The 15,015-nt window shown below is 45.0% G+C and overlaps 7 protein-coding genes across 7 annotated transcripts; 4 read left to right on the top strand and 3 right to left on the bottom strand.

The window, feature by feature from the left end:
* Positions 1–549: 549 nt before the first annotated feature.
* BGW36DRAFT_293261 (uncharacterized protein) lies at positions 550–702 on the bottom strand (the record flags this gene model as incomplete). The annotated part of the gene is made up of 1 exon (XM_046210985.1): positions 550–702. One exon carries the CDS (start codon positions 700–702, stop codon positions 550–552), a length of 153 nt encoding a protein of 50 aa, XP_046073550.1.
* Positions 703–1,838: 1,136 nt separating this feature from the next.
* On the top strand, positions 1,839–2,555 carry BGW36DRAFT_426766 (ELO family; the record flags this gene model as incomplete). Its single annotated transcript, XM_046220314.1, has 2 exons — positions 1,839–2,099; positions 2,154–2,555. The coding sequence occupies 2 exons, from the start codon at positions 1,839–1,841 to the stop codon at positions 2,553–2,555; spliced, it is 663 nt and encodes a 220-aa protein (XP_046073549.1).
* A 1,136-nt stretch (positions 2,556–3,691) lies between these two features.
* On the top strand, positions 3,692–5,290 carry BGW36DRAFT_406925 (uncharacterized protein). The gene is made up of 3 exons (XM_046219019.1): positions 3,692–4,024; positions 4,091–4,312; positions 4,393–5,290. Exons 1-3 carry the CDS (start codon positions 3,842–3,844, stop codon positions 4,930–4,932), a joined length of 945 nt encoding a protein of 314 aa, XP_046073548.1. The 5' UTR covers positions 3,692–3,841; the 3' UTR covers positions 4,933–5,290.
* Positions 5,291–5,749: 459 nt separating this feature from the next.
* BGW36DRAFT_426764 (amino acid permease-domain-containing protein) lies at positions 5,750–8,520 on the bottom strand (the record flags this gene model as incomplete). Its single annotated transcript, XM_046220313.1, has 11 exons — positions 5,750–5,956; positions 6,104–6,323; positions 6,401–6,489; positions 6,557–7,154; positions 7,204–7,271; positions 7,335–7,364; positions 7,424–7,507; positions 7,559–7,706; positions 7,862–8,100; positions 8,171–8,198; positions 8,270–8,520. The coding sequence occupies 11 exons, from the start codon at positions 8,518–8,520 to the stop codon at positions 5,750–5,752; spliced, it is 1,962 nt and encodes a 653-aa protein (XP_046073547.1).
* An 833-nt stretch (positions 8,521–9,353) lies between these two features.
* Positions 9,354–9,706, top strand: BGW36DRAFT_426763 (uncharacterized protein; the record flags this gene model as incomplete). Its single annotated transcript, XM_046220312.1, has 3 exons — positions 9,354–9,485; positions 9,545–9,592; positions 9,692–9,706. The coding sequence occupies 3 exons, from the start codon at positions 9,354–9,356 to the stop codon at positions 9,704–9,706; spliced, it is 195 nt and encodes a 64-aa protein (XP_046073546.1).
* Positions 9,707–10,061: 355 nt separating this feature from the next.
* BGW36DRAFT_449225 (uncharacterized protein) lies at positions 10,062–11,932 on the top strand (the record flags this gene model as incomplete). The annotated part of the gene is made up of 5 exons (XM_046221778.1): positions 10,062–10,266; positions 10,332–10,416; positions 10,472–10,659; positions 10,691–11,019; positions 11,082–11,932. 5 exons carry the CDS (start codon positions 10,062–10,064, stop codon positions 11,574–11,576), a joined length of 1,302 nt encoding a protein of 433 aa, XP_046073545.1. The 3' UTR covers positions 11,577–11,932.
* BGW36DRAFT_358590 (kinase-like domain-containing protein) lies at positions 11,911–14,896 on the bottom strand (the record flags this gene model as incomplete). Its single annotated transcript, XM_046213980.1, has 5 exons — positions 11,911–12,339; positions 12,404–12,656; positions 12,727–12,947; positions 12,993–14,381; positions 14,447–14,896. The coding sequence occupies 5 exons, from the start codon at positions 14,894–14,896 to the stop codon at positions 11,911–11,913; spliced, it is 2,742 nt and encodes a 913-aa protein (XP_046073544.1).
* Positions 14,897–15,015: the final 119 nt, after the last annotated feature.

Here is a 15,015-nt window from a genome sequence, read left to right as displayed (position 1 = left end):
AATAAAGCTGTTGCGTCTTTGCCAACATAGCTCCAAGCAGCCTTTCCCGCCTCCAGGGTGCGTCGATGAAATCTTTGAAATCATGTACAACTGCTTCGATACAAAGTTTCTTTTGGTTTTCTTGACCTGCTTTGATAGTAGTTCCATTTAATAACTAGAAGCTCGTCCAAGGTTTGACCTCAAATATAGTCATTCTCTCTCCTTGAGCTTTTTCTGAAGCACCTGAGATTGTAAGCAAGACCAATCTCTCCCATAGATATATGAGCCATTTCAGAACGTTAAACTGATGACTGAGTATTTCTCAGTAATATGCCCGGGAATTGACGTAAAAATACCTTTGTACTGCAAAGGTTCGGTTCGCAGTGTCCCTACTACGACCAAACCTCATTGCCGTTCATTCCAGAATTTACCTGCAACGAGTGCTGGCAGTACCCAGCTCATGAAGACTGACAATGGCTCGAAAACTCGGAACAACTACTTGACAATTGGATAGCTCTCTAAGTCAGAAATGTCACTATACCAGGATCTTTTGGGTTGCTTGAGTATCATCTATAATATGTGCGCGTGGATAAATCTTTTAGTGACGTTGTACGGATCTTCTTCCGTATCTCTATACCGATGGTGGGCATAAGGCTCTCGCGCCCACCATTTAATAGGATCTGTGTGCCCATAGAGGGTGGCATCCTGATTAAAAATTAACATTAGAGCATCAATTAATCTACCATCAGAAACGCTATACCAGTATTAAGTCCACTGAATTGGAATCCACAGAACAGAAATGGTTGCGAAGAATGGAATGATAATTTATAATTAATAGAGTGATGATATCTTGTCTTTCGGTACCATAGCAAGGCAGCTAAGCCGATGTTAGCCTTGGCACGAAATTTCCAATCCTACAATTCTCATATAATGTAGATATAGGAAGATATCGATCCTTCAAAGGGCGTATTTGGTTTTCGTAGATGAGCATGCCGATTTTGGTTAAACCATATTGTCTATATAAACGTATGTATCTATGTTTTAGGCGATCTACAAGTGCGTGAATGGGGCAAAAAATGAAAACGTATGCATAGTCCGTAACCTTCCTCATGTGTGACACGGGATATGCAGTGACTACGATTTTGCACATCGGAACCAAGTTTCTCTCAACCACCTTTTCTTTTTCTCCATTTTTTCCCCGAGTATCTCTAACAATTTATAATGATTGGTCTAAAAACAAAAAAAACAAATAAAAGACTATTGAACTGTACGGTATATGAAAATTGTCACATGCTGCTATCCTTGATATGGTCAAGGTCAATATCCCAACAAGTGTGACGTAAGTAACATAAGCGCGATAGTCGGTACAAATACTTTATGCCTGTTCTCTCATAGACTTTACGCACCGAAACTTGCTTTTTCAATTGAAAGTCACATATTTCCGCACCGCTATGTCTCTGTACTACACCTTACCACCCCCTTCTATATGGGAATTTCCAAAATTTCTGTACACGACAGAAGAGTTAGCCGCAAGTCTATCATTTTTTGATGAGAATGCTTGGCTAAAGCCTTTCTACAAAAACTCACTGAATTTTACATTTCCTTTGTACATAGTTTTGATATATACGGCCGTCGCTATATGCATCAGTGAACTCAACCGGCAACGAAACCACAAGCCATGGGCAATAAGTCGTTTCATATTGTTCAAACCAATTATTGTCATACATAATTTGGCTCTAGCATTATTTTCTGGCTGGATATTGCGTCAATCATATATTGCTGCATCTATCCGATGGCCGCAGTGGTCAGATCCATTATATCTACTGCGTGTAACTGATTTTGTCTGTCGAAGTGGGGAGATGCGTGACCCATTTGCTGCTTACGACAGACCGGAAGGCTTTCATATAGACGAAATTCACATTATCGGGTGGATATTTTATCTCTCCAAAGTGTATGAGATCGTCGACACTGCGATTATCCTTGCAAAAGGTCGCCAAACATCACGACTCCATGTCTATCATCATGCTGGAATAATCATGTGTGCTTGGGCGGCAGTGAGGTATCGCTCACCACCTGCGTCGATCCCTTTGTTTCTCAATTCAGCTGTCCATACTCTTATGGTTTGTCTTTGCCTTGACCGAATTCTCAGGTACCTATTGACGTTTATGACGTAGTATTCGTATTATACGATGACAGCCGTTCATGTCCATGTTCCAAAGACGGCCAAGGCTGCGATGACAGGGATCCAGATATCTCAGTTCCTCATTGCTTACATGCTGACAATTCCATTCCTCTTTATTCGCTACGATATTCCTGTCTCATTCCGAACAAGCCTCAACGGGGACCGTACCATCTGCAATCAACAGCGGCCGTCCAACCTTAGTCAAAAATCAGTTTTGACAGAAACCGAATGCGAATATGGTTATGAAACGATTAGTTGTCTCCAAAACAGCGGAGAGGCAGCTGTCCTATGGATGGGATTTCTTTATGGGGCGCCTTTGACATACATGTTTGTGCAGTTCTTCACAAGGTCATATCGCCACCTTGGAAGTAAAAAGTTGCGGAAAGTCGAGTGAAATTTCTACACCTCACAGGTTGATGTCAAAAATTGGATGAGTGACAAGCAAATTGATGCCATTGACAGTGGCGTAGTGTAGCTGTCGACAAAATGACAGCTACTATGACAGAGATTTCTTTGGGAAGTAGCATATATCCACCTATATCCTATTGAAAAGTAATGATGAAGTATAGGAATGAGGGTCTCTGTCGTAAGTACTTATTTAAATGGGCTGATTAGAATTTCTAGAAGTGGTGATATCATGACATTTATAATATTCGATGAGCATCGCTGTTATTTTTCATAACGTTTTCAATAAGGTAACGTAGCTAGAGATTTAAAGCAATGTTGAAGTCTAGTCTACTCGCTACTATCTTGAAAGCAAGAATCTCTAAGTTTCTTCCAAGAATAGGCGTGAGTTTATTTTATTTGCTTATGAACCCTTCTTTTTACTTCCAGAAGAAAGTTTTGTTGGAATTTTCATTCTAGAGATGGGTGTAAAGGATCACTTAGGTGTCTCCAATGACCCGAGAATCAATCAAACGTACCAAACGGTTTAGCGAAGCAGGGGCAATCTAAAAATGCCACTGAGATACCTGGAGTCCTTTCTGTCGTCGACTAAAACCTGCCTAAACAATTGGTAGGCATAGCCATTTAACCTGCGACCCAATTTTAATTGGTCAGGGCTTGCAGTCGGTAAACATGCAAGGACCGCCGAGTTTCCCCAATCAAACCCCAACAAGTCATACGAGTCCCACAGTTCTAGAGTTGTTCTCTATACCGCCTTTTATAAAAATGTGCTTTGTGCCAATATATATTTTTTCCGGGCCTTCTGATGTAGCCTGTAGGTATGGTCTTATAATAAGGCCAGGCCAGGCCCGATTTCCAATGTTGCGAAGATTTCCGAGATCTACTTACAAGCTGATCGATCTATCCACGGCAATGTAGATCCACTTAGCCGCCTTAGTATGATCATGAACGCCTTTGATCACTCCTTCTAATTCTGTTAGGCCATTCTAGAATCTTGAAATGCAGTATTAATTGTCATGGCCACCTAAATAAGTAAAACTAGCGGCGAGTTCTCTCCACCTATTGATAGCGCATATATGGACAGCCAATGTTCCACAGCCGATAACTTACATGCAATTGATTAGGCTTAAAGTTGCCTGACTTTTTTAAGAATAATGCGTGACGTGTTCGTGCGGTGTTCTCATCCTTCCAAACCATTTCCTTTGTGTGAAGTGAGCCAACGCTTCTTTAACTCGCAACAGCTACTTCGCACTACACAGCGTACACTTCTCAGAAATGGGCTCTCATACAGAAGATTATAAAATCCCGTCAATAAGCTATGCCGAACTTTTTAATGATGACGATAATGTCAGGTGTCTGGCAACAACACAACTCGCACAAGCTCTAAAAGCCTATGGAGCTTGCAGGATTCGAGATCATGGTATTTCACAGGATATCATTGATAATTGCTTCGAGAAGGTTAGTGAGCTGGCTTATTAAATATTTCTACTTTCTTCACTTGAATTGATCAGGATATTTGGACAGAGTAGATCATTTTTTGAAAGACCTCTCGAAGAGAAAGTTGCAGATTACGAGAACTCTGGCACAACGACCAATTCACGGTTTGTTCCATTTGCAAGTGAAATAGTTCGAGGCGAACTACATCTGGATGAAACGTTGGAATTTCAACATAGTGTCTATGATCTTCCCGGAACTTGGTCTGAGCCGGGAAGACAACTAGTTGAGACTTCGAAGTATCTGCACGAGGTATGTTCACCTTTTCGAATTTTTACATGCTCGACCACATGCAACTGCAAAAGCTTACACAGTAGATGAGTAAATAATAGGAATGCAATCGTGTCCACCTGAATTTATTGACCTGTTTGTCTTCAGCTATGAATCTTCCTCGGTCCTTGAGCTCTATACACAGTGTACGAAATTCATTCTTCGCCCCCTATTACTATTGCTTCAAAGATGAAGAAGACAATAATACCCTCCGTGTTCCTCCTCATATAGACCCTACGACCATGCTATTCTGCTTCCAAGACTCTCTTGCTGGTCTCGAAGTGGCTGACATTAGCAATGAAACGGGAAATATATCCACCACATCAGTCAAAAAGGTTGCTGACTTCATTCCAACAACCTGTGAGCCGGGAGAATTTATTCTTTTGATTGGCCACGTCCTGAGAAGGCTGGTTGGAGAGTTTAAGCACTCTGTACACCGGGTCAAGCGACCACCAGGCACGTCAGGTTTTCACTTAAATTATTGGACTGTTCCTGATCTAGACACTCCTTGCGATTTCGGCAATAAAAAGGAGGATGTAGCAGGGTATCTAGCGAGAGTTTTCCCGGCAGCTCTTCGAAATACAGTGCATCAAGACAGATGACCTTCGGCAGGGCTCTCGGTTGAGTAAGTTTGATATCGAAGGCTCGAGATCATTCTTGGTGGGATGGAGGTCGAAGTTGGGTGCGGTAGGCATCTTATTGCTCGAGAGGCTGTGGGTCTAGTTTACGTGTGCGTTTATTTGTTTACCTTGGGTGAGAGCACCTAGCGATGTCCTCCGATCGAAAATGTATTGACATCGTATTTGAATTTTTCAAAAAACTCTTTTGTTACGATTGTCAGTCTCTTCGAGATATCATCTTATCTAGAATTTGCTGGGGATATTAACGTAGCACAAGTTGGTTGCCAAACAACTCAAAAATAAAACAGCAGGAAAAATCCAAAGTATCGCTAATAGCTTAGCTTGCTGCAAATTTTCTATTCTAAGACTGGCAATAGGTCCCGGGTTCGACTTGCAAATGATAGGACACGCAACCCTAATGCGAGGCTGAAAGTGAAATTCAGTAAAAGCACACGATCACCACCAAATCATATACTTAGCTTGTACTTGCTTGGTAAGACTCTTCAAGCCACATTTATTATTCCATAGCTATTCCAGGTGCTGAATAATTGGATGGCTACTTGCCTGTATAGCCTGGCTTCCTAACAGATTCTTCTAGTAATTTAGTGAAATACCCTAGTTTTGAGATCGCACGATTATTAATATTATTATGTTCATGATGTCAACTACTAAAGTCATTGCAAGTAATTCATTGCAATGACGTAATATGTTATCCTACATGTGGTTTAGTTAGAGATAAAAGTACCTGAAGCCCAGTGCACGACTCTCGTAAAATGGTTGCCCTACCATGAGAGATATCTCACAGTATACCCCATAGATTACGCCATGCTGGTTTACGCTGATCAACCTCCTTCGTTGTAGCACGATGCCTGATCTCGTCTAATCGATCGATCTTCTGCATGACCATGTTAAAGTTTGATAGATCTTCGAGTTTCCAGGAAACGAATTGCCAGCCTCCGGAACGGTAGATTTTGATGAATAGCCACAGCGCGAGAAATACCAACAGCTGTTGCGTGAAGATTCATTAGCAATTGATGTAGTTGAAGCTAAAATTATGTTTGACGCTGGTATGAAACCGGGGGATGGGAAAGGGCGGAGAAATAGAGTGCTAAGGAGAGGGGAAAGGAAGATTCTTGAAGGCCCGTAAACTCACTGCAAGGTACCCTGAAATAAAAGAAGTATAATGGAACCCTGCCCAGAGGGCCGCACCATCGGCGACGAAGAGAACAAAAAGACATCCAGCCAGAGCCACATACATCGTGAGAGGCTGGCCGTGCGAACGCCAGGGGTAAGCATCGAGCTCGTCACGGCGGAATCGGCATACGTGGCGGTACTGGGGTTTCTCCTGTAACTCGTTTCTATGTAAGTACATGCTATAGTATTCATTAGCCCTGTCGGATTTGTGGTGCATGTTCAATAGAACGATTTGGTTGATCTCCGGGGGACATACCAGTTGTAGAAACGGATATATGCCCCACATTCACAGGACCAGACTATTATACAACAGACAGAGCCCATTTGAGACAGGATATCAAGAAGCTGAACAGTTCAATAAAAGATTAGAAGTTCATTCTTCGTCAGCCTTCAGTATTGAGAGATGCCTTACATCAGTGATGGTTGTGGAACTGCTTGGAGACAGGTACAAGAATGGTACCCAAATAAAGAAACAGGACAGGAACATCGCTCGCACAGGTACTTGGTAACTGTTTGTCCGCCCGAAAAACGCAAGCCATTTCCAGCGGCTTCCGTCTAGTTTGCGGGTCAACCCGAAGAGTGTCCGTGATGCAACGTATAAATTGGTATTCGCAGACGTCAGCGCTGTAATGAACGTAATGACAGTTACCAGGTCGGCGAGACCAGGAATGTTGGACGAGTATGCACTGAGAACAAACCCGGAGTCTGTATTGGAGGTTGAGTTACTCTGGGTGGTCGAGCCACTCACTTGAGGCAATCGATCATCATCCCACGATAAGTTCAAGGTCAATAATAGCCCCCCCACGAAGTAAATGATCCACACAATGAATGCTGTCCATGTCGATGAGAACCGTACTGATACTCGCCGGTTAGCCACGTTTTTCGATCTCTCGCTGGGTTCGTAACTAGGTGCGGTGTTTCGAGACTGGTCATCAATGCGGGCTTCCAATGCAGCTGCAGCAGTGATTTCCACACCAACGTAGGCAAAAGCTGCGATGGAGAATGAGATACTTTGATGGTTAGAGATTTATCCAATTTCATGCGGCACGATCTGCTTACAACAAGGCAGCCACCCAGCTGTTAGCAACAGCGGGGTCATGAGGGAACATTGGACCATATTTTGTAGTCTTCGAATAAACAAAGGACAGTTAGCAATTTATCCCGTAGAGAGAGTAGAGAGAACAACTCACACTTTGTACCAATATGATTACCAGAACCAACTATCCCGGTTAGCTGAAACCCCTTGCAAGTCTTGCGTGGTGGAAAGCAAACCTCCAACGTTGATCACAATCATAACAATGATGACTACGAGGACACCGATCAGTTTCAGGGAACCTCCGATAATCTCAGTCAGGCCGTATATCTGAATTGGATCAATACTTATCAATATGGCTGAATTAAGTGATTTCCATACCTGGACTCCAAAACTGTTCAAGATGATAAGAAAGGAGGGAACTACAAAGAACATGATAGTCCCTTGAATCGCCTTTCCCGGATTCCAAAAGCTTACCTCTCCGGCTGCAGCAAGAATGATGGCCGCGAAATTAATCGAGTAGGAGAGCCTAAATTCATGATGGATCAGGAAATGCTAGGGACAGGGTAGAGATCGGGAAGAGGTGGATGCATGGAGACGAAGGATCTGCAGTAGACAACCCTGCATCGAGACCGCGCAAACACTTCAGGAAGCAAATAAAGTAGAAAAATAATGAGTAAATACCAGTATAAGACACCAACGGTGGTACCCAGATCTTCATCAACAAAGGTCCCAACGAATTCTATCAAGGCGCCGGAGATTGGCCATATGGTGAGAATTTCTCCAAGGCATTGCATCACTAACCAAGCCAGCAAGCCCAAAACCGTGAAAGAAATGAGCACCGCCGCCGGCCCTCCTAACCGGAGGATTAGACCACTTCTCACATACAGTCCGATACCAAGAATACCGCTGATAGTGATCATCTATGGATTCGGGCGTATTATTAGAAAGAAATCGGGGGGTGCCACACAAGATATCATTCAAACAACGTACAAAAATGTGGAGGCCGCGAAGTTTACGGCTGAAGAAAGTGTATTAGTATTCAATTGATCGCCGCCACGTGGAATACGCATTTCTGCAGAAGGGTCGTACTTAACGGTGCGATCTTGATCCTCCGTGGATATTGAATCGAGCACTGGAGCATTAGACGGCTCGTTAGCTATGACGACATTTTCCGGCACCCTTCGTGAACTGCGTGACGATGAGGAGTGCAGCTGTTCCATCGACAGACGAGACTGTATCGTCTTTTGTTCATCGCGCGTGAGTCGAGAATCATTTGAAAGCCAATCTACTTGCTGGAATATCTCTCTCATCTCCGTATCATCATTCCTAGAGGAACCCATATTGCCACAGTTTCAGAGGATCCAGAAGCAAGTAGTTGACGAGAGCCATGATTGTCAGGAGCAGGGGCGATGTACATGCAACGAGAGAAGAAAAGGCGGCTCGAGCGGGTGGGGGAGAAAAGGAACGCATCACGAACAGCTGATGCTGCGCCTCGTGCCGTGCCGCTGGTTACTTCATCTAGCATGAGTGGGCTAATTTAACCCAAATGTCAAGGCGAAGCGAGGCTATCGCTTGTCTAGAGGTTGCTGTGGGAGGCGTAAGTAAGCTGAGCGGGAGAAGCTTCAATACGATAAAGCGGGAATACATGTATACACGTAATTAATACAGAATTTTAGTACGTCCTTTGTAATTCTCTAGCCCTAATCCCACCTTCTAAAGACTCTGATCCTTAAGGCTGACCTGTATCCTCTCTAAACCCTAACCCTCTGACCCCCTAAACACCAACCAAAGTAGGCAAATTGTGTTTTACATAGCTTGACTCGTATAGACAATTACAAGACCAGGTAATCCTAAACCGAAAATTACTACGCCCACCGAGTTTCTCCAAGGTTCAGCATAATCCGAGTTGCGGCCCAAACGCCAATACTCGTATCTTGCAAGAAGCAGAGCCTCACTCAAGAGGCTTATCAAGCCGAAGCTATTTCACTATTTGCTACACCGCGTTCAAGTAAAAAGCATCCCCCATGTCGCTCCCATCTCTACTTCCTCACGATTTGTATACTCCAGTAGACACACCAAATTACCACCCTTTTATGCCAGTTTCAACGGCGTTTCCAAACATATCACGATGTCTTCCATACCGCGCCAATTCAGTTTTTCCTCCCGTGCGACCATGGAGACCGTAAGCTCGCCAGGCTCGTTCCCCAGACAGGATGTGTCTGCGCGGTACATCATGCGTGCGAAGCTCCAAGCTCTTCTGGAACGGTTGTTTCCCAATCAACCCGACCTGAACTTCGATATTAGAGTGCGTTAAACAGTGGTAGTAGAGATTCGAGTGACATGACTAAAACCATTGCGTCACAGATCGCTGACGATGTTTGGTCTTTTGATGCTCCACGAAAGGTGACAGAGGTAAGACCAAAGCCCATCCTCTTATCGCCACAACCAATGAGGGATTTTAGCGAGGAAACCTTAGCACTAAATTCACTGGCTAATTACCACGGTTTCTAGGCTGAGCTTGAGTAAGGCGCCTTCCGAACACCGAATGAGCCTAAGGCTGTGTTTATAGCTGACTGGCCGGCATTTTCCTCTTTAATAGGGAAGCAACTGAAGAATACACCAGCGTCTGAATGCGACTAATAATAAATAATACCTTAATTTTGGCTCGTCTCGTGTTCAGGGCTAAGGAGGGTGGGTGCCAACTGTTCCTGTATATTAATCAGGCGGAATCAGCCAAGAGTGTGTCTCTTTTTTTAATCTTTTCTTCTCTCTTCTTTTGTCTCTATATTTTGGGGAAATATATATTTGAGTAAATTTCACAACTTGCAAAACTAATTCAGAAATTTCAAGCATCAAGAATACTCTGTGATTTTAATGACCAATGGATTTGGAGAAAGGTGATTTCCAACCCAGCGTCACGCGACCGAAAACAGAAGTCCCAGCGCCGTTACCAGAATCATTCCACCCTTTCTCGCTGGCAGCCTACCCAGACGATTTTTGGGCTCGACTTGAGTTGCGAAACTGTTTCAAGAGCGTTGAGTCATTAATCAAGGTTGAATGCATTGATGTAGACTCGTCTCAGCGGAGTAAGTAATGGGAGTTGGACGAAGACATTTCGCAAGCTTCTCTAATTGAACTTTGATGTCCACAGCGACCGCCGGGAAGTTCTCATCCCTGGCTGAACTGCAGTTGTATACCAGCCAATCTACCACTAGCAATCATGGGATCCGAGTCATGTACGCGTGGATTTAATGCTCTCGAATCTTGTGTCAATAACTTATTCTCCCGTAGATCCATTTGCCAAGCAAACTCTTGGAAGCCCCTTAACGTCACGAGGGAAATGTTCAGAAGTATTGTGGGCTTTACAGCTGTCTCCCCCGAGTTCCTCGACATTGCCCTAGGTTTCTATCAGCGGGATGTCGCTGTTGAAGAGGCATTCAGCAGCGCACCACTGTACAAGTGTAACGCCGAGAGCATCGGTAAGACCAGCCCCGATGACCAATCATACAGGACATATCACCAACGATTATGCAGAAGTTGCGTACATTTGCAAATACGCCTTCTTTAAACCCAATGAAGAAGGAAAAGACCCTTGGTCCCTTCGCCAAACAGGAGTTTACCAAAAATACGACCTGAAAACGAAAAGTGCAACCTGGATCTTCTTGCATCCAACCAATGTGTCAGTCTTCCAAACTCGACTGAACCAGATATTGAAGTCGACAGAAGGAAGTCGCAAGATCCAGGAGCACCCGCTCCTTCTTCATAATATTCTCTTCTCGAGTGTCTTTCCTCAATGGAGGGAATATCTGGCCTATTATGAACGCAAGATTCTCTCTTTGGTAAGTGACGCCGCTTGCTTCGAATAATGTCGGGCAATCGATTTTCTGACCAGCCAACGTAGTCGAATACAACGATGAGTGAGCAGATACAGGAGACACTACGGGTTAACCACAAAACACTGACTTCGGTGCGTTTCATGGAGAATCGCTGTCTGCCACTTAGAGCTATCCTGCCTGCTATGGAAAAGTCGCTGCAGTCGATACGCAGGGCAAATGACGCATTACTTGAAGCAGGTATTCTAAAAAGTCCTGCAAAAGAGGCTTTGAGCCAATTATTGGATAACTATTCATCCCATCTGGAGGCGTATATACAGAATACCTCTTTCCTGCAGAGCCGGGCCGCGCGAACAGCGGAGCTTATCGCCGACACGCTTACTTTCAAAAACTCATATAGTGCTCAATCACAGAACGATTACATGCTGAAGCTAACAATGTCAACCGTGGATGACTCAACCACGGTCCGAGTTATAACGATTGTAACCCTCATATATCTCCCAGCGACTTTCACAGCTGTGCGTCTCCCCCTCCCCCGCAAAGAAGAAAGCCCTAGCTTGTGAGATATCTGTAACGCTAACAAAATTCGTAGACCGTTCTTGGAATGAACTCTTTCTTTGGAATGGATGAAAACCACATGCTTGTAGCATCACCGCAATTTTGGATCTTTGTTGTGTGCTCGGTCCCTCTTACAGCAGCAACTGTGTTATATTGGTGGCTGAAGAGTAGAAGGCATCCTCGCAAAGGAGGGAAAGATGAAGCCGCATTGGTTGTATAATAATGCCTTTCTAGATAAGTTAAATCATAGAGCGGTGAAATCGCTCCATTTAGACTGAAGCGGGAAAATCTTCGCAAGATTGGTTTACATCTTCATCTACTTCCTGGTCCTCCAGCCAATTATATGACTGGGCCACTGGCTGGAAGGGAGACGGCGACGAAGGAGCCGTCAACTGTGGCTATGAGCAACACCCTTTGATTATTCATATTTCGGGGTGCCAGAACAGCACTATCTGTGGATGACTCGTATTTAGAGAGGCCGATCTTTGCTACCTCAGTTGGCTTTTGCAGCTCATCTCTGTCAAAAATGGGCAGTGCGAACACTCGTAGAACGCGGTCAATGCCATTATTCCCAAGGAAGACTAGACCTTGATCATCATCTTGTACAAAAACGACGAGCATTTCGTATTCCATTTTTTGCTTAAGGGCCGTTCGCTCCCAGAGGTTGAGATAGGTCATTTGCCTACGCTGCAATACTAGCGCTAGATTTGGCCCCTTATTAAAGACAGAGCACGCGGTGAAGGTTGCATGGCCTAAGTTGGCCAATCCCTAAAGGCCACGTCAGTAAAGCACCTTTGGCAAACGACACAACCGTCCTAAATAATTTCAATACCGGATGAGATATAGGAAGCTCCGCACATGGAGTGCCAGTGTATGTTTCCCACGCCCTGACGAGTAACTGTCCTTGCTGGGATTGAGCGACCAGAACTAAGTACCGCCCGTCACCGGAGAAGGTTAAAGACCGAATACGCTCAACTAAGCCAATACGCGCATCCCTATTAATGCGATTCGCACTGGTAAAAATACTCTCCGAGGTTACACTTGACGCGCTAGAATTTGTTCGACTCCCAGGCAGGGACGGAGACCTTGTCAGAAGAGTAGATTATCAGTCCTCGCATTGTACGCTATAGAAGCAAGGTAGGGGAGAAAACCCACAGTTCACTTCCAGCACCAAGTAAATCTTGCGTATAAAAGAGATAAATTATAGCCTCAGAATTCCTTCCAGTAAAGTTTGTGAGGATGAAGGCAGTAAGGTTACCGTCATGGGTCATTGCAATCTTCTCGATGGATCCAGGGCTGGGATAAATAACCTTCGTTCCCTGTGGAGAGCTTTCGGCGTCTCCTATGGTCAGGGCTGATACAGGATAGATGTAGAACTGTGCTCATTTAGCTTTCGATCACGAGGGTAGAAGATAACGTACCTCGGAATTCTGATAGCTACTAGCCCGTACACTGGCACAGATATAGTTGGAGCTGATAGCAAAGTGCTCCCACTCTCTCTTTTGCGTGGGAATGGAAAGAGGATCCGGACTACATTCTCCATGTCTTCCGGCTTCCCTTATCTGATCAACCACGAAGACCTCCATTTTCAGTCGTGAGTAGTATAACAGAAGTTCACCATTCGGCGAAAACATGCTCCCGAGCATGCCTTTACTCACTGGGAGCGGCTGCAATGGCGGAATTACTGATGAGTGCGAAAAGAGTGAATCCTTCGCATCCTTGAATCGTGCTATGAGACTTGGTCGACGTGGAGCAGTTGGTCGGCGGAAGAATAATTTGCCAATCCATTCCAAGGTAATTTCTACTTCTAAAGCGCTCACTCTGCCACGGGGTTGTGGAAGTAACACTTTATTCTGCAAGAACTCCAAAGTCTGGCACACAACAGCGTGTTCTGCACTTCTGCCTCCTGAACGGGATCTATCTTTCAGCGTTTGGAACCAGGCTGTCACAAAGGGAGAGATCATAGGCTTGCCGTGCCGGGTGACGTAGAAGAAATCGCCGGCTTCTTGTTTGCGACGAAGCTGCCTAAACTCCTCGACACCTTGTGTCCCCGAATCCAAGAATGACATGACAAGGCTGAAGATGCACCCAAAGGACCAAACATCGCTTGATGAACTTACTCGTCCATCGGAAGCAGCACATTCCGGTGCGAGATACGTCCCTTCTCCACGACGGGGAGCCGTAGATGGATCTCGAGTCGGTCGAGTCAGCTGTGTTGAACGTAAGAAAGGAGTAGAAAGATCGATGTATTGGGCGTTATCAACACCGCCCCGGCCTCTGACTCTAGACAGCCCAAAATCGGATATCTTCCATTTCTCTTGTGGGGTATTAATGTCGAAAACTAGAATATTGTGCGGCTTCAAATCCATGTGGTAGCATGCTAGACGTTCCAAATTTGTACTTTGGAATTCATGGTGGAGGAATGCCAATGCCCCTGCCAGCGTGGCGCCTCGATAAAAGATGGCGCTCTTGTCTTCCAGGCTCGTGGGTTTAGAAACAGGAACATTTTCGCCAATTAAGTATTCCCAGAGGTTGCACGAGGCAAGCGGAAAGAATAAACTGTACGTACTGCCGTAATGAAGACTGGCAAGTGCGACCACGACATTCACATGTCGTCGCGGTGACTCCATGATCCGTTGTAGCACATTTGTTTCTTCACGAAATGCTTGCTCCCTGTTCAATTCGAAATCCTTCCGTGCATACGTCAACCTTTCAGCATTGGTATTCTCTCCATTATGTGATTTCACATGCCCTTTTTCAATCCGGACCTTCCACACCCGACCGAAGGAGCCTTCGCCAATACTATTCTCCTCGAGATACGGAAGTATACAGTTGTGATCCGTATAGGTGACCAATGCCCCCGCGTCAGCGTTACAGGGTAGAAGCGGAATTGGTTCTCGTAGAATTCCCCCGAAACATTGCGACTGGGATGAGGAAATAGACGCGACGCAGTTTCTCTCGATATTGGAAGGTTCCCGTCCGTGATTATGTCGCGGGGATCAAAGTCAATGGTTCTGGATTCGGGCAAAAGTTCCCGAAAGCGTCCCAGGACCTCGAGTGGAGCTCGAATCCATATTAGAATTGCAAGGACATTGCTGAGCGTGGCCAGGGTGCTTTCGAGGATTCTAGGTAGTATTATAGTGTCATTTTGCGATATGTGGAGTATCTCTGCCAGCAACTTCCGCAGGTCACGTTGGTTGTTCCGAAACACCTCTTGCGCCGTGCCGTTGGAGAGGAATCGACGCCGATGATGGTTCCACGATGAATTGTCTCTCAACCTGTCGAGAAATAGCTCGCAAAGCGAGCTAATTGTCTCCGCACTCATAGAAGTGGAACAGAGAGCGGGGATCTCAAGTAGTCTCAAGACGAGGATATTGCGATCCCAATGTGATGAGATAGGATACCCAACCCCGCCTGGAAATTTGGGGGGCAAGTTCAAGAGTG

This window comes from Talaromyces proteolyticus (genome assembly GCF_021365285.1).
Source record: "Talaromyces proteolyticus strain PMI_201 chromosome Unknown BGW36scaffold_5, whole genome shotgun sequence".
NCBI lineage: Eukaryota > Fungi > Ascomycota > Eurotiomycetes > Eurotiales > Trichocomaceae > Talaromyces > Talaromyces proteolyticus.
This window is presented reverse-complemented; position numbering and strand designations above follow the sequence as displayed.